The sequence below is a fragment of the Malaya genurostris genome, chromosome 2 (assembly GCF_030247185.1).
Source record: "Malaya genurostris strain Urasoe2022 chromosome 2, Malgen_1.1, whole genome shotgun sequence".
Classification (NCBI taxonomy): Eukaryota; Metazoa; Arthropoda; class Insecta; order Diptera; family Culicidae; genus Malaya; species Malaya genurostris.
This window is the reverse complement of record NC_080571.1, coordinates 320927817-320950881: the sequence shown is the minus strand read 5'-3', so window position 1 is coordinate 320950881 and position 23065 is coordinate 320927817. Positions and strand designations below refer to the sequence as shown.

Genomic DNA, 23065 nt, shown 5'->3' with positions numbered 1-23065 from the left:
ATTCAATTTCATTGTAGCTTTTATGCTGAATGCTGAAACTCGTCTTTTTCCATAGCTTCATGAAAACTAGATCTCGTCAGCTGTTATTCAAACACTAGTAGATAGATTGTCATGAAATTCGGTATTGGGCCACCTAAAGCTTGAAACTATTCACATCTTTTCTGTGAGTGGCGCGTGACTTTTTATTTCATTTGGTACACAGTAGCGATTACTAATCAATTATTATCACAATTAGTAGGTAATAGAAGTATTCCCAATATTGCATAGGATTTCACGAAATATTTTACTAGATCAAACATCAAAGTATATCTCCAGCGCCCTGAACTCAATGAAAGAGATCTCTTCACTCGAAAAGTAGGATTTCCTCGTTTGTTAGATTATGGAGGCCACAGAACATGTCCAAACCAGACGATTCTCTGGCTCAACTACTAATAGAAATCATTCCAACCCTTGGTGGCACAAAGACGGCCTAGATTCTAGCAAAGAATTTCCAAATCCTAGAGAAGGAATACATCAGAAAGTGTTTTCGCAAATACCAGAGCACAGTGCGGTAAAATTTCATTTTCAATCGAACGATATCAGATGAAAATGAAATTTATGGCCACTGACCGTCAGCATATCGATACAAATTCATATGACATTTGCTGCCATTTTCAAGTGAAGCATTCAGAATTCATCGTCAGTTGAATAATTGTATCTAGTCATTTGAAATTTTGTTTGCTCAATTTCAAGTGCCAAGTAGTCTAGCTGCTTAATTGTCTTCGCTGTTGGTTGTGAGCAAGTTCGAATGAATTGAATCATAAATGAAGTAAAGTATTAAAAATGAAAACTAAATGAGGAAACTATTAATTTATGTGTATTCTGTTATTCACATTTCAGTTTCCTAGTTTGTCTTTCATCTATTATCTTGAACCAATTCGAATGTTTACATAAACCTCATTTGAAGGCCGACACTCGCACTATTGAAAGAGATATTTTATTACTTCATCAACTGACGGTGGTTAAACTGAGCTTTGATTTGAAGAGAATCAATTGAAGAACTGAATGCTGCCGGTTCGGTACGTCAGCGAGCGTTGTGTGTCTCAGAGTAAAGTTTACTGCAGTAGAGAGATCGTCAGTGTGTTTCACATTCGATTTCAATTGAATTGAATGTAGTTTTACTGCACTGCTAGAACATATTTCGCTCCAAAATATTCTGCTATATATTCTACAGGAATCTCAACGAGAAAATATTGGAGCACAGTCAAACTAATTAGAAATCGTATCCGATTGATATTTGACTTTGCTAGGAAAGTTTGCCTAGATTCTGTTCTTACACATAGGATTCGAAATGAACATTTAAAGTGACATAAACAAACAAATGAAAGTATCTCTTTGTTTGCTTTCTCTTCTGTTAATGCATGAGCTCAAAAATTTTCACGTTTACTTACCTAATATTCGATATGAATCAGTCCCAATTTATCTCTCAGTATTAGGTAGGCAACGAACATATGAATAATAACGAAAAATCAATCACAAGAGACATTAAGCAATGAGAGAACTGTCATTTGCTCATAGGCCCTATTAAAATATTTGCTAGTTTCCCCCAAATTATGGCCCTATTGAGCCCTCTTTTTCAATGATGGAATTTTCAATAGCACTCTTGTCTTGTAACAATAATGCTCCAGGATTAGACAGGTATAAATAGAAATAGTATAAATAGTAGAATTTATTCCGAACAGAACTAGTGCCGAAATCTCCATCAGATGTGATTATCAAGATTGTATCAAATTTTGATATTATAGATAACACAAAACCTATCTTAATTTGATATATATTTACTATAGATAGTTGTTAAAATGTCAAGATTTTAACACATGGGCTGAAAAGTCCCGGGCCTAACAAAGAGAACACGATTTTTTTGGTTAATTAACTTTATTCATCAGCGTAATCTCCATCAAGAGCAACGCTAGCATTTCAGTGCCGCTCTAACATTTCAATACCACATTTGTGGAACGATTTATCTTTTGCTTCAAAATAGGCCTCAGTTTCAGCGATAACCTCTTCATTCGTGCGAAATTTCTGACCGGCGAGCATTTTTTTCAGATCTCCGAGCAGCCAGTAGTCGCTGGGAGCCAAATCTGGCGAATACGGTGGATGTGGGAGTAATTCGAAGTTCAATTCATGTAGTTTTGTCATTGTTTTGATTGACTTGTGACACGTTGTGTTTTCTTGATGAAACAAAATTTTTTTCTTTGCCATTGCCGGTCGTTTCTTTGCAATTTCAGCCTTCTAAACGCTCCAATAACACTATATTTACTGTTGATGGCATTTCCTTTCTCCAGATAGTCGATAAATATTACACCACGCATGTCCCAAAATACCGAGGCCATAACCTTTTTAGCCAATTGTTATGCTTTCGGGTGCTTTGAACGAGGTTCCCAGTTGCTGGCCACTCAGATGACGATCGTTTTGATTCCGGAGTGAAGTGATGAATCCATGTTTCATCCATTGTCACATATCGGTGCAAAAATTCCGGCTTGTTATGTTTGAACATGGCCAAACACTGCTCAGAATCATCAACACGTTCTCATTTTTGGTCAACGCGGCAAATGTTCATGCAAAATAAAGCCAACACGTTCTCATCGTAAAGATATCAGCTAACTCACGCAACTTCACTTTTCGATCATTCTAAACGATTTTGTGGATTTTTTATGTTTCCTGGTGTTACCGCCTCATCCGGACGTCCAGTGCGTTCTGCATCGTCGGTATCTTTACGACCACATTTGACGACAGCAAACCAACGTTTTATTGTTTCTGATGGAGCGGAGTCTTCATAACACGTTTCGAGGCATTGCTTCGTTTGAACGGTATTTTTTCCCTTCAAGAAGCAGTGTAACACGAAATTGTTTTTGATCCATTGTTCTGAAAATAACAAAAGTAGCGTCACTCTTAGCACAATAACTCATAATCTAATGAATTTCAGCAGCTGTCTTTTGAAGGTTAGTATTAACTGAAAAAAGGACTGCAATAAAACTAGCTCCATCTATGCGTTAGGCCCGCGACTTTTCAGCACATTTGTTATCCTTCCCGTCCCATCAGGAAATTGATGAGAAGCCATGGCTAGCCACAAATCTTCAAATAACTAGGGGAACGTGCCACTTGAACCAATTAGTTCTGATTCCTGATTCAATAACGTTTGTCGATCAGACTATATTATTTACCTAAGGTGAACTCCAACAAAACAAAAGTTTAGAAAAGTCTGTTCCGTTCGTGATCACGCGATCTGTGAAGCTATGCATTTTCTAACTCAATCTATGGAAATAGTTTAAAACTAAGGAGGTGCTGAAATGCTGCTTAACAACTAAATTGACTAGTTTCTCGAATTACGAAACATTGTTTAATTTTACTGTATTATGTTTATATTTAATTGCTTAGTCAAAACTGCGAAAATGGACACATCGTATGTTATTTACTTTGAAACATAGCAGAAACTACTTAATTTTTGTACATGAACTTTATGTCGAATTCCCAATAAAACAACTTGTCGAGTAGCTAAAAAATATAAAATTATATCCTGTACCGAGTAGATATTGCATATTACCCCATATATTTCAGCTTTGATCCACTGAGCACTACCACGTGATTCACGCTGCGATCATCATAAAACAAGCTACAAACCGATTCGCTGCAGATGCAACAAAAACGGGTGACGCTTGATAAATCCATTGCACGGTGTAATTTCACTAAACAAATCATAATTCGAGTCGCCGGCTTCAGAATGCATGCAAACTTTCCCCCTTCTCGAAACAAATGCAACGGAGCCATTCCTGTTACCCCTTTCACCCAGTTGACGGCGTTATCGACGGCTTGACGCGGCGGTCGGTCAGCGATGATGAGACGGAATCACATCCAGCAAACGCGATTCCCGCTGGCTGAGAGCGTTTTTAATTAATTTGATTTGCAATGAAACCCTTTCGTTCTATTGTTATTGCTTAATGATACCGCCTGACGATAGTACGAAGCTGTAATCGCTGATCAGGTTCTAAATTTCACCGAAAACTTGCTACGCTTGGACTCTAATCGGTGTACCTATCAGCTGTCGTTACGTTATGAGGTGTATTTATTTAAACGATGATGAGATTCCGAGTTGCAGTAGTTTCTCAGGTAAGGCACGCTTTGGTGCAGGATGAGCAGCAAGCCTGACCGGTATAATAAAAAAATAACAAACAATTCAAGCGTTTCCGCGAAGGGATACTGGCGCGTGCCGTTGCACCATTTACAAAAGGCTCTCGCGGACGGCTCTTCGAGGACTCTCGAGTCCCACTTCATACACAGTGCGTTACCGGGCAGACCCCGGGCTTGTTGTTTTAAACACCGTTGAGACCACCGAGTGGTAAAGGTCCTGCCGGGTTTCGCGGATAATGAAACAATCATCATTCGGACGCTCGTGGAACATCTGCTCGTTCCGTCCTCGATGCATTGCATTGCAAGGAACGGCACGGCACGGCACAAAATGCAAACAACATTAGAGGCACAAGGCATACAATGCAGACTACAAACTGCATCCCGCAATGTTCGAGTACCTGATGAAGTTGCATTAAAGTACTTATGCATTCCCGTCGTTTCGAAAAAAAAATCGATCGCCCGTCCGGGCAGGGGAGCTATTGATGCAATCATTAATCGTGTCAGACCCTGCTGATGGGGATTAGTTGTTTGAAGTGGATCTGACCACATTAGGAGGCTGCGCAATGCAGTTTAAAGGAAAAAGTCTGCCATATAGACACCACAGCTTTGGATAATTTTGATTTATAGTTGTTTTAGATACAAGCTCTTTCTGATCTAAAAATCATAATTTTAAGCAAGAAAATGAAAATTTAAATTTTGATAAATATGTCACCAATCAACTTCTGGAATGCGTGAATTATGGACAAAATATGTTCAAGTGTATCATAATAAGAAGAATGACTACAGAGAATAACATTCTAATTAAATCAATTCGAAGACTTTCTATACTGTGATATAGATGATTTCTCATCAGACAAATTGCCTAGCTAAGAATCGAATGGGAATTCTGGCGAAACAGAAGGTTAGGTTAAATTTCAGAATGTAATGCCTTGACTTTGCTTTTTTGTGTGAACATTTAGAAAGTTTTTAAAACTATACATAATTTCAGAAACAAGATTATAGTAGAAAATTACAAAACAAAAAATGTTGCCCAATAAGCTAGTGCTACGTTTCCCCCCGGAACTCGAATACATAACAACTATTTCGCAAGACAGTCGCACTCTATATCGAGCCCGGAAATTGTATAAGCAGGTTTAGACGAAGCACTTTTCGACGATGAAAGTTACGTTAAAATGGATTTCAGACAGCTTCCAAAAATTCTACATGGCGACGGCACGAAGAGATGGTCCTGCGAAGCTTCAGTTTGCTTTCATGGACAAATTTGCCAAAAAAATTGATGATTTGGCAAGGGATATGCAATTGCGGAGCAAAGACCAAAGTGACGAAAAAGACGATGGATTTGAATCTTTACACGGAAGAATGGAACAAATGTGTCAAGGAAGTTGATTCCGAAGATGTCCAGCGTTTGATGGGAGGAATCAAGAAGAAGTTGCCAGTCGGTGTTGAACAGTCGTTCGCACCGCACGCGTATAGCTCTTGGCTCATGGAAATTTTTTCTGGCTACCTAGAGTTTCATTGATTCAAGGCTTCAGTCTTTTTCAAGGCTACCTGAATCACTAACAGAATTTTAAAAACTAACAATTAGTCAGCCTTTCTCAAGGCTATACAAAGAGTGATATTCTAATATAATCAGTTTTTTCAAGACTAAGAAATTAATCAGCCTTTTTTAAGGCTAGCTATTTAAAGAACTATTCTTCGAACTAATCTGAATGTAAAATAAAAGACAACGGACGGATTTCCCTTCCGTTCTTTATATGCCGTCTAACAATATTTACGAGATTCTTCCTTAATTCGATTGTAGTGACATAGAAGAAAATTCTTCAAAAATTTCCAAAATGGACGCTTGTCGTTCTGGGAAAAAAACAACATAATCGTATTGCAAACTTAACGCAATGTCGTCGTTGCCAAGGCTTCGGTCATGGAACCAACAATTGTCATATGGATATACGGTGTTTGAATTGTGGTAAATCGCATTCGAAAGACGTTTGTCCAATGAATGAAACCACTGATAAATTTTCATGTTCAAATTGCAATGGAAATCATAAATCCAATTATTTGAAATGTCCTGTCAGGAAAAAAAATTTAAACACTCATTCGCTTAGACAACAAGTCAAATCAACTACCTTAAATTTAGAGAACATACCTGAAATCCGTTACAAATGCCACGCCTAATTCTTCTAACGAAAACAATTTATTGACAGGTAGATCGACCTCGTCATCATCTTCTTCTAATGTCAGTTAAGCTAGTATATCAGGTAGAAATCTACCACCTAATTCTTCTAATGTAAATAATGTAAAGCCTTGTAGTTCATCTTCTAACGAAAACAATTTATTAATAGGTAAATCGGCCGAATCATCTTCTTCTAATGGCAGTCTACCTACCAATATTCCTTCAATGTCATTCGCTTCTTTAAATGAAGTCGATTTAGGCGATATAACTGAAAATAAAATGATCAACTTTTTCAAATGATCATCCGAATGAATTCGACTTCATCACTTTTTGAAGCATTTCAAAGTTCACAAAATTCATATTGCCATTGTGACAGAAACTTTTCTTAAACCAAATGTCAAATTGAAAAGTAATCCACATTATGTGGTTCATCGATTTGACAGGTTTACTGGAATGGGTGGTGGAGTTGCCATTTTTGTCCAACGGCAAATTAAACATCGAATTTTACCTTCTTTCAATACTAAAGTTATTGAATGCTTGGGAATCGAAGTTGAAACCATTCATGGAATTTATTTCATCGCTGAAGCATATTTGCCATTCCAATGCTCCGGCGAACAATTAAATTTCTTTAAAGGCAATTTGAAAAAACTCACAAGATATCGACCGAAATTTTTCGTAATAGGGGACTTAAATGCTAAGCATGTCCAGTGGAATTGTAGGCAAAATAACAGTAATGGTAAAATACTATACAATCAACTCTCAGCTGGTTACTTCACAGTTCTTCATCCCAGTAATCCTACTTGTTTCTCTTCCGTGAAAACCCCGTCTACAATTGATCTGGTTCTAACGGATCAAAGTCACATTTGTAGTGAACCGATTACACATGCTGACTTTGACTCAGATCATCTTCCTGTAACATTCAGACTTTCCAACGAAGCTATAATTAATCCAATTAGTTCTATATTCAACTATCATAGAGCTAATTCGCTGGATTACAAATCTCACATTGAAAATCATGTGGGTCATGAAACTATTTTAGAAAATTCTGCGGACATCGACACAGCAATTGATAATTTGAATCATTATGTTATCGAAGCTAAAAATCTTTCAGTTCTCAAAGCTCAAACTAAATTAAATTCTCCTATCATCGAGGACAATCTTCAACTGCTCATTCGGTTGAAGAATGTTCGTCGACGACAATATTAACGTTCTCGTGATTAGGATTGTGCGAAGTTCTCCACTACTACATAGACCGAATGTCATATACCATTCGACTCAACTCGACGAACTGAGCAAATGTCTCTCTCTTTCTCTCGGTATAAAAATTTCATTTTCATCGACGTGTTTTTATACACGTCACAGAAATTTCAATCAAATATATTTAAATAGCTGTATAATTCTTGAATTGGACAGATTTGGTTAGTTGATGACCAAATACATTGATTTTAGGTATACCGGATCTTCGTTCCTGATTCCGGAAGTACAAAAAAAGTGATCGTGTACTTCAAACCGGAAATCACTCCAATTTCTTAGAAACGGCTGAACCGGTTTTCATAATCTGAGACTCGAATGAAAGGTTTTATGATCCCATACAAAATGTTTGAATTTTGTTTGGATAAGACTTCCGGTTTCGGAGTAATGGGGCAGAATGTGAAAAAATTTAAAATAAGTAAACTGTTTTTTCTTAAAGATGGCGTAACCGATTTTTACAAACTTAGATTTAAATTAAAGGTCGGATGATTAAAATACAAAACTTCTGAATTTTATCAGGATCCTATTTCCAGTTTCGGAATTATAGGATAAAGTGAGTTAAAATTTTTAAACCATCACATAAATGGGCGAAAAAAACACTTGAAAGATTTTCAAAACTGACCTCAAAACTACTCCATTTGATAGTCATTATCAGTAGACAGCCAAAAACACTGATTCCGGCTATCATGGTTTCTGGTTTCCAATTCCGGAGGCACCGGAAATAGTGGTCATATTTTCCCAAGTGGATCTAACTTACTTTTCTCAGCGATAATTTGACCGATTTTCACAAACTTAGATTCAAATGAAAGGTTCTGTGGTGCCATACAGAATTCCTGAATTTTATCCGGATCCGACTTCCGGCTCCGGAATTATAGCGTAAAGAGGGCTTAAAATTTTATACCATCACTTAAAGGGAAGAAACAAAATACGTGTAAAAATTCTAAATCAACATCAAAACTGCTCCAATCGGTTGTCATTATCAGTAGACGGCCAAACAAAGCGATTCCGGTTATTCCTTCATGAAACTAGGAGAATTGTTTTGAAGAATACCATAGTATTATATATGATGGTATGATTCATATGAGAAAGGCATCATTACACCACTAGGTGGATGAAATTTATAATCTCTCTCCAAAAGGCATAAAACCTCCTCATCTTTTCTACAAACAGATTACAATATCCAAATGGTACAATATAAAACTTCCATTACACTAAATTACATTTCAAATTATATGTATAATATTCGCTTGTGAAATTGCCCTAGCTCTACAACTAGATAGATAAATAATCACGGAACAATCGCTTTATTGCATTTTGGGATAGATGAAAATCAAAATCATCAGAGCAACTATTAAATAAACGACACATAAGGAGTGTATCGATAAGTAGTTAGCAACATTCAAACATTTATTACTCTGAAATGGCTTAATTTTCTGCAGCGTGTTTTGCGGTGACATGTATGTTTACATGTCAATAACAGCTGCGCAATCGATTGGTTTCGGTACAACTTATCGTTTCAATGATGAGTCGAATTGATCCGGAAACGAAATTGCAAAACGGGTGAAAGTGCACCACACCAGTGTCAAAAATATTATCGAGAAGTTCAATAAGACCCTTTCCATGAAAGATTTTCCCCGATCCGGTAGGAAAACGGGTCCCAGCCAGCCCGGCCGGGACTTAAAAGGTGTCGAGTACATCAGGAAAAACCCATCGGCGTCGACGCGGGATTTGGCCAAGCAGTTCAACACCAGCATCGGGATGATTTAACGGATCAAAGTTCGGAACTCCCTGAAAACGTACAAGAAACAGAAGGTACCGGAAAAGTCCCTGGTACAGCAAGTTCAGGCCAAAACAAGAGCGCGAAAACTGTATAACCGGATTGTACAGAATAAAGACAGATGCATCCTGATCGACGACGTAACCTACGCCAAGGAAGATTTTCGAGCGCTACCCGGACCGCAATATTATACGAAATCGGTGTACCAGGACCTGGACGACGCTGACACCACGGTGGCGATGGAAAAGTTTGGGCAGAAGGTGTTGGTCTGGCAAGCAATTTGTACCTGTGGTTTGAGATCGTCGATTTTTTTTCACGAAGGGCACAATTAACGCCAAGGTATACGAGGAAGAATGTTTGAAGAAGAGAATGCTGCCACTGTACAGAAAGCATAAGGCTCCTCCTCTCTTCTGGCCGGATTTGGCTTCAGCCCACTACGCCAACTCCGTTCTACAGTGGTTGTCAAAAATAATGCACAATTCGTGGAAAAGGACATCAACCCACCGAACTGCTCGGATCTTCGGCCAATTGAAAGGTATTGGGCAATTGTCAAGCGGCACTTTCGGAAGGAAGGTACAGTGTCCCAAAACATGCAGGAGTTAAAAAAACTGAACGGCTGCCACCAGGAAAGTCACAAAAGCAACTGTGCAGAATTTAATGAAGAATGTCAAGTCCAAAGTGCGAGCGTTTCACAGAAACTAGGATTTTCTTCAATATAATCAGTGAAATGTATAAAAATGTAATTTTTCTACAATATATCGTTCAAAATCAAAATATGTTTTTTTCGCTTTTTATTCAATAATTACTATTTCTGTTGAAAGCAGGTCAAAGATCAAGAATTTTTTACTCCTGTGTGTTTCTTACCAAATTATTGATGCAACTAAAACCAAAATTTCGAGTAGTTTTTCCATGAGAGTCCTAGCATATTAGCTCCTGTTCTAAATTTCAATTTACTATCGAAAGTCGGGCAGAAACAGTATGGATGATTAATTTTGGTGGGCTCGAAAGTTGTTCAAGTACCCTCCACTTTAAAGATTTCTCCAGCATTTTATACATTTTTACATCAAAGATTTCACCACGATTTAGCACCTTTTTTTGGTAGCAGCCCAGCCAAAATATAGTGGCAGCTTCATTCGTAATATACCACTCTTGATTAGCAGCAAGTCGTCATTTTTCTGTCGAAGTCCCTGCACGAGCTATAGTGTTTTGCTTACTATTGCAATTGATTTACCACTTCAATCATTTAATCATGTTAGGTCAACATAATTTTGCTCTGTACATGACACCAGGACTCGTTTCTACTAGATCTTTAAATTATAGAAGCCGGTAACTGTTACTGCCGGTTACGGTAACTGTTATTCGAACAACAACAGCTTGTCGGTCTGGGTTGCCAATTTAAAATATTTTTCAGAAGACTTCATTTTCACATTACGAGTTACTGAGGGGTAGTTAAATTTGCAATACAGTTTTGCAAAGCGAGTGGCAGGTTGTGTCGTCGGTACAGTTATGCGTAGAACGGTAGTACAGATTATGTTCGCTTTTTAAACTAGTGACGCGTATCGAACAACAATCGCAGCAACCACTTTCACAAACCGCACCAAACGTCAAAACCACAACACATCGAAAATGTCCCACTTGGAGCTTTCCTGGCCGGAAAATGTGCAGCACATGATTTTTCGTGAGCTGGGAAGTCACTACATCCGGCAGGGCCAGTACCGGGCGGCTGTCGGTAACTTAGGTAAAGCCGTGACGGCCAATCCGGAAGCGATCGATTGTCACTTTCGCAAAAGTTTGGCTCACTTCCAAAATTCCGACTTGACGGATGCTCTCGCCAGTGTTCGCCGAGGGCTTGCCGTCGTACGGGAAGAGTCGGATCCCCGAGGAGAGGATTTTCCCTGTTCACTACAGGAATGTCGGGCACTGTTCGAACTGGATCAATTCGAGGAGCACGTGAAAGTGGCTTCCAACCGGAAACGTCACTTCGTCGGGCACAGACTGAAGGATATGGAAGATGAGATTCAGCTGGGAGTTCGAAACTACGAGAATATCTTGGGTGATCGTGCGGGACCTTGCTTGTATCGACAGCGTCATCGGTTTAAGAGGATCGCGGGTGAACGTAAACTAGGCGAGCAGGATAATGCGAAACCCGCGTGGAAGGTGAAACGAGATCGTGGTGAGTGCGACGTTATGAGTGTGCTCGAGTTGGTCATCAAACATCCTCACATTAGAGAAAAGAAACGCCAGGAAAAAAATCTTAAAATGTTAGGTCAAGTTTACTTGAACCGTGGGTGGAAGGATTTGATGTTTTTAAATTCGCTGCGCAAAGATGGAGCCTGGGAGAAGGTCGTCAATTTAGCCGAGGCGAAGGAGAGTTCCAAGGTTTTATCGGACACGGTCGAAAAGTGCTTCAAACGAGTGGATGCGGCTGTGATGAGCTTACAATCGAGAACTCCATTTGCTACTTATCGCTCGAACAGGTTTGGTACAATGGAGAAGGCTGATTCCTACACGATGGGTAACATTTTGAAACATCGCTACACAACCTACCGAGAGGCAAACAATCAATTGAAACGTATGCGAGAGCTAAGGAAACGAGGTCAGATGATCGATTTGTTGGAGTACATTGGAGATACACTTTGGAACTACTATCAGATCAAAACTGTTCGCGTATTTCCCGACCGCTACAAGTTTATCAATGAAGTTTGTAATCTGGCCGGGCTAGCCATTGTGGACAGCTTCCAGATTCCTCCAACCTTGATGGATGAACCATTGAAGGATAGACTACTGATACTGTTTAATTTACCGCTGATCAAAGAAGACGATGAAGTGGTTATCCCGATTTTTGGTGACAAATCTACCTACCGGGATCCGGCTGCTCCCGACTACGGTTACATAGCTTATAAGTAAGAGTATGATTACGTAGAGTAGGAATTGATGTTTCTGAAATGTGTCGTTTCATTCGTAAGGAATCGCATAACGCGTCTGGAAAAACGAGTTCCTTACTCCGGTTACTCCATCGAGAGGGCTTTTCTCTACCACGAAATGTGTCGACATCATCTGGCAGCCAGCAAACTGGACGAAACACGTATCATTGCACGTCGGGTGATCGACGAGGCGACCCAGAGTGGAAGTAATCTGTGGAAATTTCTTGGTGTTTTGGCTCTGGTGCGGGCCGATTGCCTACAGATGAATTTGGAAAAGCTGACCGATTCTTTGGCAGCAACTAGAGAACCTTTGGCGGCCCTAGCGGATGAGCGACTCAATCACCTAATTTACGTGGCCACAATTGTAAGGTTTGTTGAATTCCGATCCGAATTGTTACTGAAGTCCGACCATTATTTTCAGTTCAATAAACAGTTGATGGCCGAGAAAATGGATAAAAGGCCCTCCGTAGAAATTGCACGCGTGAAGCTCAGTTGATGTTACGAAGCTCTAAATTATTGGAAGTCTGTGAAGCTGATTCCAAATTATGTGACTACCGGTGGTATAAATTTTAAATAAATGAAACAAAAACAATCAATGCCCCTTGTTATCCTAGACAGAAGAAGAAAAAAAAACGGTCTCTACCTATCGGTATCAGATGGTGTTCCAACATCCCTAAAATAGTGAAACGTTCTCGCCAATAAAACACATAATTCCGGATTAAGGGCGATCATAATTTACAGATTAATTTTCTTTTAATGACCCACCACTGCGAGAGAAAAAAAAACTTTCGCGTTCGGTGCAACATAAACAGCATAGCGAGTATTATTTCACCCCCCGTTAACGGCTACCGCCGGTGCCTTCCGAAGTCGACTGCAATCGAATGCGCGCACGTGCTCGAATCTCGCGTTTCAACTTTGCCTTTCTGTATAAGCGCACTCCGCTGCCATCAAACGGGTCGAAATCGGAATCCGCGTTTTTATGCGCGCAGGATTTAGTTTTTTTCAATCCGCTTTGTTCTTCCCCCTTACCGGCTACCGTTCCAACGGAAGGATCGGTGCATTTGATCCCTGCTGTTGTTGTTGTTGTTGTTTTTTGCTGTTCCGCCGGCAGCCGTCTTTGGCATGCTTTGGCAAACTTCGCAACAACGTTTAATAATTTGATTCATAAAGTTTCAATTGCGAGTCGTGCTCAATTGAATGCAGGCTGAAATATTGATCCCGTGTTGATCGGGTAAAAAATTTGATGAAAAATTTAACCAGGTCAAACACCGTTAACTACCGAAGGTACACAATCCGCAAAATCAATATTGATATAAACCACTTCCGTTTGCATGGCGGATTTTTGCCTGCCCTCAAGTGTTTGCGGGGTTTAGTGATGTTGCGAAAAAATTAGAACCGAACAACGACGTGACCTCGTTGACTCCAGGGTGGTTTGCTCGGTTTTTATTTTGTTCCGATGCCTGTACGGAGGGCTGTCAAATCCGAGCCGCATAAGTGACGCCTGTCGGTTCATTCTGTTTATCAGTTGATGCGTGCTCGAATTAGAACCGAAAACGTGTTTGAAGATTATAGAACTGAGATAACCAGTGGCGTTTTGTTACTCTAGGCTGCCAGATTATACTGCCGTGAATGTGACAATGCGCGTCTCTATGTGTGTCATTCGGGGGGAAACTGAGAGGACATCATGCCTCCTGTCGTTTTTTGTTTGTGACATCGGATAATCAGCGCGATATATTTGCAGCTAGGTTTCAATGCAGCAATGCTCCGGATGTCGGCAGCTCAATCTGATTAGCAGTCAAATGATGCGGATTTTATACGTTATACCACTGCACAATTGGCTGTTGCTGATAATACAAATATTTATTTTTCAGCGCACTGCACTGTTTTGAGTTCGGAGGATTTATTCGAAATGTTTTGGGGGTGCCTCGGGAAAATTTTCCAGTTTTCGGTATTTCTTTTACAACCTTTTCATTCCTTGAATCTATTTACATTTACATTTTTCAAATACATCTTAATCTTTTCATTTCGTTTTATATTTAATGCGACTTCAACTTGAACCGCTAGAGAACAATTACAGTAATCAACAGGTTCCTAAATCAGGTTCTAAGGAGTGTATCGAAAATAAGCTATCCACATACATTTATGCTGTACGCATATATTTGTGATGGTTTTTAAGCTCAGATCACAGCATGCTGTGCGTTTGGCTGTCAGTTTCCTTTTGTTCACTTGTTTGTGCAATTGAAATTCTGCGTTTTCCAAATATCGCGTATTGAAAAGGAAGTGAAAATTAAGGTTCTGGACATATGGCTAAGTGAGAAGGGGATTTCAATGCGAAAATTGGCGAAGCGGCTTGGAATTCATCATGCCAGTGGTAGAACCATCATTAATAAGTTTGGGGAACACTTTTTTTTGGACGAGCTAGCAGGAAAGGGCAGAAAACCCGATTCTTCCAACCCGAAACTGGACCAGAAAGAGGTATCTCTAATCATGAAGAACAAATCAATGTCAATACCTGATTTGGCCAAAAAAGCAGGAACGTGTGTCGGAATGAAAGTGTAGAACAGAAGAAGCGAGCAGCAACAATGGCCCGGAAATTGTATTCGCGTCTTTTGCAGTGTCCGGATGCATGCGTTTTGATGGACGATGAGACTTACGTAAAGGAGGACTCAAAAACCCTTCCAGGTCCACAATACTTTACTGTCGTCGTTGGGGAGGATGTGAGCGATGCGGACAGGTCGATTTAAGTGGAAAAATTCGGTCGAAAGGTACTGGTATGGCAAGCAATATGTTCCTGTGGTTTGAAGTCAACCATTTTTCACACTACCGGATCTATTAAAACAGAAATCTATCGATCTGAGTGTCTCTAGAAGAGATTCCTGCCTTTATATAAGAAGCATACTACACCTCCACTGTTTTGGCCGGATTTATCGTCGGCTCACTATGCAAAAGCCACTTTCAATTGGCTTGCGGAAAAGGGTATAAATTTGGTTGAGAAAAATATCAATCCACCAAATTGCCCTCAGCTTCGACCCATCGAACGTAACTGGGCAATCGTGAAGAGGGTTTTCAAGAAGATTGGTAAGGCAGCTGGGAACATGCAGGACTTAAAAAAATTGGGCTCATGCGTCCAAAAAATGCGATGCTACACTTGTCCGGAACTTGATGAAGAGCGTTCGATTAAAAGCTCGAAAATTCATGAAGGAATAACTTAAATTTCGTCCGGTTTTCATTATGCTCAAGTTGGATCAATTTTTAGTTTGAATAAAATATCGTTTTTTATCATAATTTGAAGGAAAATTTGTGGATAGCTTATTTTCGATACACTCCTTACTTACTTCGGTTTGGGTGACACATTCTCACATATTCATGTGAATTTCGCTTGAAGCCACAACTAACCCAGTTCCAACCCCAACTACTGTCGAATCCATACACGGGTATAAATCCATTGCCGGTACCATGATTGAGAAATCATGAAACAGAAAATGTGTTCTAATGAGATCATGCCTATTACTGATGATTTTGTGAGGAGAATTCATGAGCAATAAATCATCTCCCATAAAAATTTGCCTGATCTAAATCATTTTGTTCATAAAGTCAGGGTTTCCCAAACTTTTCTGGTCGAATGCCCATTTCGAATAAAATATTCGTTCTACTGTCGACCAAGTAGAAAAAAATTTTAAAATTCTCCGACAATCGAATCATCATTTTACAGTTAACGCGGTAGAAAGTAATTGTTCTTTCAAGATCCTATCGATCAAACATTGGGTAGAGCCACAATAAATCTAACACACAATTGCTCAACCGGCGAATTAAAGAGATATGCAATAAGTTTTTGTGTGCGAAATTATACCACAGGGGGTCTACTAAAATGTGAACTAAACCGGCCGTGAACAGTCAGATCAAATACCAAGTTCCTTTGCTACCGAAAAGTCTTCTGAGTTGTGTATCATCACATCCACAGTAGTTCAGTTGGCAGAGCGATTTCCCAGAACGATTTGTAACTGCCTCTGAGAACTTTTGACGTCAGTTTTTGGATTTCGTTTTCTTTTATATTTTTTATTTTATTTTATCAGTCATAATTTCAGTCTGTCTTTTCATTGGGTAATAGAGAAAAGTTCTGCCTTAGATGGGTTTTTTTGTAACGTATGTATGACAACACTGTAAATTTATTTCCAGGTGCTCGCCCGAAAGTAATTTTTCGAGTTTTACTTGTGTAAGAGACAAAAAAGAAAGCATTTGAAATCTAAACAGTAATAGGCATGTGACCCACAAGGTGCCACGAAAAAAAACAAAAATTAAGTTTTGGGAATAAGGATGTGAATGATTGTGTGTATCGAAAAGTAGTTAGCAACATTGATTATTGAATAAAAAAGCGAAAAAAAAACATATTTTGACATCAGTTTTCGATATATTGTAGAAAAATTACATTTTTATGCATTTCACTGATTATTTTGAAGAAAATCCTAGTTTCTGGGAAACGCTCGCACTTTGGACTTGACATTCTTTATTAAATTCCGCACATTTACTTTTGTGACTTTCCTGGTGGCAGCTGTCCAATTTTTTTTTGAACTCCTGCATGTTTTGGGACACTGTACCTTCCTTCCGAAAGTGCCGCTTGACAATTGCCCAATACCTTTGAATTGGCCGAAGATCCGGGTAGTTCGGTGGGTTGATGTCCTTTCCCACGAATTGTACATTATTTTTTGACAACCACTGTAGAACGGAGTTGGCGCAGTAGGCTGAAGCCAAATCCGGCCAGAAGAGAGGTGGAGCCTAATGCTTTCTGTACAGTGGCAGCATTCTCTTCTTCAAACATTCTTCCTCGTACACCTTGGCGTTAATTGTGCCCTTCGTGAAGAAAATCGACGACCGCAAACCACAGGTACAAATTGCTTGCCAGACTAACACCTTCTGCCCAAACTTTTTCATCGCCACCGTGGTGTCAGCGTCGTCCAGGTCCTGGTACACCGATTTCGTATAATATTGCGGTCCGGACAGCGCCGTCCGTTTTGTCGTCGATCAGGATGCATCCGAATTTATTCTGTAGAATCCGGTTATACAGTTTTCGTGCTCTTATTTTGGCCTGAACTTGCTGTACCAGGGATTTTTTCGGCACCTTTTGTTTCTTGTACGTTTTCAGGGAGTTCCGAACTTTGATCCGTTGAATCATCCCAATGCTGGTGTTGAACTGCTTGGCCAAATCCCGCGTCGACGCCGATGGGTTTTCTGATGTACTCAACCACTTTTAAGTCCCGGCCGGGCTGGCTGGGACCCGTTTTCCTACCGGATCGGGGCAAATCCTTCATGTAAAAGGGTCTTACCGAACTTCTCGATAATATTTTTGACACTGGTGTGGTGCACTTTCACCCGTTTTGCAACGGTACGTGACACCACTTTCTGAGCACTGAGTGTGCAGAATTTTCTTTCGCGTTTCCGGATCTATTCGACTCATCATTGAAACGATAAACCGTACCGAAACCAATCGATTGCGCAGCTGTTATTGACATGTAAACAAACATGTCACCGCAAAACATGCTGCAAAAAATTAAGCCATTTCAGAGTAATAACTGTTTGAATGTTGCTAACTACTTATCGATACATTCCTTATTCGAGTACCAATCTAGAAAGTTATTTAGTATAAGAAACGGATCGTGGCACCTACCTTATGATCAAAAAAGAACCGGAATTTTCATTTGAAAATTCCCGCGCTTGTCAAATCGGTAAACTTTTATTCTCTCAACGTTGGCAACACTTTTATACACATTCTGTCAAATTTTGACGCATATCGTACGATTCGTTTTTGTTTGGCGTCTATACAAAGAAGTTGAAAAATTTTCGTGTAGCGATTTTATAATGGATGAAAATTTAGCACACCGTGCGTGCATCAAATTTTGTGTTGCAAATGGATTCAAGTATTCCGAAACGTTAGAAAATGTTAGAAAAGGCCTTTGGTGAATCGTGTCTAGGAAAAACACAGGCATACGAGTGGTATAAACGCTTCAAAGGTGGTCGTGCAAGCGATTAGAGAGATTGCTGTGTTGTTGGGCATCTCTTATGGATCAGCCGAACACATTTAAACTGATGTTTTGGGTTTGAAACGCGTCGCTTCTCGGCTGGTGCCAAAAAAGCTGAATTTCATTCAAAAACAGCGTTGGTTGTGTCGCAGTTTTTGGCCAAAAACTCAATCAATATCATCAACCAAGCACCGTACTCTCCAGATATGGCCCTGTGTGACTTTTTCCTCTTCCCCAGACTCAAATTGCCATTGCGGGGAACGCGTTTTGAGACCATAGAGACCATAAAAGAGAATTCGCTGCGTGAACTAAAGGCCATACCTTCGGCGACCTATAAAACTTGTATGGAAAATTGGATCAAGCGTTGGCATGCATCTATTGCCGCACTACTTCGAAGGCGATAATAAAGAAATTTATTAAAAATTGAAATTTTGCGTTTTTTTATAAAATTCCGGTTCTTTTTTGATCATAAAGTACTAAACTTAGTGCTCATCTAATCTCACCTCATCAGCTGGGTATACAGCTGCAAATCTTTTCACAGCCTTTCATTTTGATATTACCACAGAAGGTAGTAGTATCCAGTCGACACCAGTCTTTTTAATGCAATTTTTATACGGTTTTTATGCGACTTTTTTGTGAGCATTTTTCGAAGTATGCAGCTGTTTAATGTGAGGTTTTGAAAATATGCGGTTTTCTTGTATCGTCTTATCACGAAACCTAGAGATTTTTTTTAAATCGACTCTCCAAGATTTAGGAAATTTTCGAAGAGCAATTTTTTTTCTAGATGACACCAGATCAAGACGTTTTATACATTTTTGAAACATCAGCCGACAATTTTCTTAGTTTTTCATGCGATTTTTCAAAGTTATGTGGATTTTGCGATTTTTTTACAGTGCATATCCCTCGCATAAAAAAGACCTGAGTGTAATCTAATCGTTTTGATCACACTTTGACACGACTTTGACACAATAAATGAACCAATCAAGTAAAGGTGATTTTTTAAGAGCTTGAGAACTTTTTTAAACAATAAAACGCATAAAATTTGCAAAATCTCATCGGTTCTTTATTTTAAACGTTAGATTGGTACATGACATTTACTTTTTGAAGATAATTTCATTTAAATGTTGACCGCGGCTGCGTCTTAGGTGGTCCATTCGGAAAATCCGCTTTTTTATCGACAAATTTTGTTCAGCGATGAGGCTCATTTCTGGTTGAATGGCTACGTAAATAAGCAAAATTGCCGCATTTGGAGTGAAGAGCAACCAGAAGCCGTTCAAGAACTGCCCATGCATCCCGAAAAATGCACTGTTTGGTGTGGTTTGTACGCTGGTGGAATCATTGGACCGTATTTTTTCAAAGATGCTGTTGGACGCAACGTTACAGTGAATGACGATCGCTATCGTTCGATGCTAACAAACTTTTTGTTGCCAAAAATGGAAGAACTGAACTTGGTTGACATGTGGTTTCAACAAGATGGCGCTACATGCCACACAGCTCGCGATTCTATGGCCATTTTGAGGGAAAACTTCGGAGAACAATTCATCTCAAGAAATGGACCGGTAAGTTGGCCACCAAGATCATGCGATTTGACGCCTTTAGACTATTTTTTGTGGGGCTACGTCAAGTCTAAAGTCTACAGAAATAAGCCAGTAACTATTCCAGCTTTGGAAGACAACATTTCCGAAGAAATTCGGGCTATTCCGGCCGAAATGCTCGAAAAAGTTGCCCAAAATTGGACTTTACGAATGGACCACCTAAGACGCAGCCGCGGTCAACATTTAAATGAAATTATCTTCAAAAAGTAAATGTCATGTACCAATCTAACGTTTAAAATAAAGAACCGATGAGATTTTGCAAATTTTATGCGTTTTATTGTTTAAAAAAGTTCTCAAGCTCTTAAAAAATCACCCTTTATAAACATTTTCTTCTATGCAGAGTAAAAGTGAATCAATACTGAACAGCAATAGTGAGCATAGCGTTTCAGTATTGAATCAAATTAGCAAATGAGTGTTTTGTACAAAATAGTAGCGTAGTAAGCTCAGATAACATTATATTCTTATGTTCCCGATGACATCAAACAATGATTAACTGCTTGTGTAATGATCGTTTTAGACAATTTTTTTCGAAAAATTGTTCAAACAAAGTATTTGTTATAATTTATATCTCTTTTGAATACATTCAAACAATCTTTAGAAATTTTCTCAAGTCAGAAATAGTGAAGAATATTTTCAGAGATACACCGATCAACAGAAACACATATAAAAAGAGGTGCTCCACTGCTGACATGATTTTTTTTTTGAATGCTTCAAATTCAAAATCTAAGGAAGCAATCCTAAGTCTCTTAGTTCAATTTGAAGATGCAAATATGCTGAAGATGCTGCAATTTGAAGAGAAAAAATTGAATTGTTTTCATGATATTATCTAGCACATGTAACCTTTCAACCACTTCAAATTTCAAAAAACTTTTCAATCCACGTTCTGTATACGTGATCTGATTTATGGAGAAATACGATTTACCTTAAGGCGTTTAATCAGTGCGTTAGCAAAGAATTATTAAAGAACATAATCAAGCTGCACTAATAGAAAATATAGGGTAACCAGAACCCGAAAAAATGTTATAATTGAAATCATGCCTATAAAGTGATTATTCCAAGTGTCGGAGTTTCATAGACACGTAAATTGAGCTTCCTATGAAGCCATCACCTGCCATACGCATATCAGTTAGTAGCATGCATGAATGAGCGAAATGTGGAAATTATTTGGGCGTTGAGATGAAGGCTCCATGCTGTGAGATTTACTCTGCATGATGCAATAACACCATCAGTGTCCAGCGCCTATAATGTTTTGATTTGCCGTGATGATGCTGCGTCGATTTCGCTTGAAGGCAAAGTGCTATTCAGGAAGGGGGAAGGCAGAGAGAAAGTGACCAGTTGGTAAAAGCAGCAGGGATTATCGAAATCTGCTCGGTATCGGGAGAGAAAAAAGTGGACAGTCTCATTAATGTTTTGGCAGTTAGCTGGTAGGATAACATCAAAACAATACCCGCAGGACAGTATTTAGCCAACCGGTAACTATTAGATATTGGATCTAGGCCGGAATGGAGTGATGTGTGAGTATTGAATTTGGCCTAACCGCCCGTTTTGACGTAGTGTGGTTTGACCTAACAAATCGTGACCAGTGTGTTAGCTTTACATAACATTTGCGGTTTTGATCAGTTCTGTATTTTTTTTTTGTTGAATAGCGAACTGTGCTGGTTGAATAATGCCTGCGGTTGAGTAGAAAATTACTGGTTTCACTGCTGATAGTTTCAGACAGCTTGATAATCCTCTTTCCGCAAAATATAGTAGCAGATGTCGAAATTAGATCAGTTATCGGGTGGATTTCGCACAGTTCCCGAAATTTCATTATTAGTTGGAATGATGTCACGCTTGCTGAACCTCGGCAAAAACAACTGACGATGGCACGCGTCCAGTTCGCACGTTCAACAAATAAATAACGCCGAAAATTTACGATCGCGCTCCCATAAAATTATAGTTCATTACATTCAACAAACGCACACCAAATCTGGAAGCGAGCAAACAGAGCTGATGGTAACAGCCGGGGTGCAATGCGTCGTAAATATTTGTACTAAATTACAGTTTGATACACCACGGAAGGCCACGCAATGCGAATCCGGCCTGGTCGTTTTTATGTTCCCTAAAATAAATGCGCTCACATGATCCCGCCAGTCGAGCGTCTTATCCATCATTCTAAATTTTCGACGGATTTGGTATGTGCTAAATCGGGGGATGCCAATAACTAATAGGGCATTTTATGAGCGTTGGATTTGCGGACCGAACCATATCCTAGTTTGATAGTGACGGACTTGCACGTGCATGCATTTAATTGCACTCGTTTTGCAAGTCCAACAATAATTGATATCTAAGGCATATCGGTAGGGGTTTGGGATATTGTACCCATTGCCAATGTGAAAAAACAGAACTGCAAAGGACAACCCTAAGGGATAGTTCGAACTGTTGACGTAGGACTACGCAACTGTGGTTAAAATCACTATTAAAATTTGTTTCAAATATTTTTGACAGTAGTTTTTCAGTGTTTCGTATGACTTATTTGTATCTAGGCGAAATATCATAACGGAAATTTTTTTTAAAGAATTTTGGATGCTCTGAAAAGGACCGTTTAGTTTGTTAGTGTTTATGATGAAAAGTGCTGATCACGATCATCCAGCCTGCGTTTTCCTCAGCTACGTAGAAACACCTGGATTTTGATCAAATTGTCTTTTGCACGAGGCGCACGGCACTCAAAATAAATCCCAAAATGGTCAAAATGCTGATGTGCATAGAAACCTTCTCTACGGCATTACGAATTCTCTTTTTGTGAAGGGGCTTGAAGAACAAGGAAAATTAGACATTGTTCGTTATTAATTTAAATTTCGACTATCAATTATCTTCAATATACAGTTTTATCTATTCGAAATGATGCGTAGAAATGTAATGCGTAAGTGTAATGATTTCGAAAATCTGTTCAAAATTGGTTAAGCTGCAAACGATCAGAACCTTATATACACTGACCTGAAAGCAGCCTTCGATCGTATCGACCATAAAGTTCTTCTTCGCAAATTCTATCTGCTCGGAGCCACACACAAGCTAACTACTTGGTTACGGTCTTACCTTACCCACAGAATCATTCGTGTAAAGCTGGGTTCTTGCGAATCATCCGCATTTACCAATATATCAGGAGTACCTCAGGGTAGTAATCTGGG

General features: G+C 39.2%; 2 protein-coding genes across 2 annotated transcripts in view; both read left to right on the top strand.

Annotated features, from left to right (window-relative positions):
* The window catches only part of LOC131431283 (centaurin-gamma-1A), a 378759-nt gene that overhangs the window by 208739 nt on the left and 146955 nt on the right, over window positions 1–23065 (top strand). The window lies entirely within an intron of this gene.
* On the top strand, window positions 10790–12905 carry LOC131431284 (uncharacterized). Its single transcript, XM_058596899.1, has 3 exons — window positions 10790–12268; window positions 12332–12653; window positions 12711–12905. The coding sequence occupies exons 1-3, from the start codon at window positions 10992–10994 to the stop codon at window positions 12783–12785; spliced, it is 1674 nt and encodes a 557-aa protein (XP_058452882.1). The 5' UTR covers window positions 10790–10991; the 3' UTR covers window positions 12786–12905.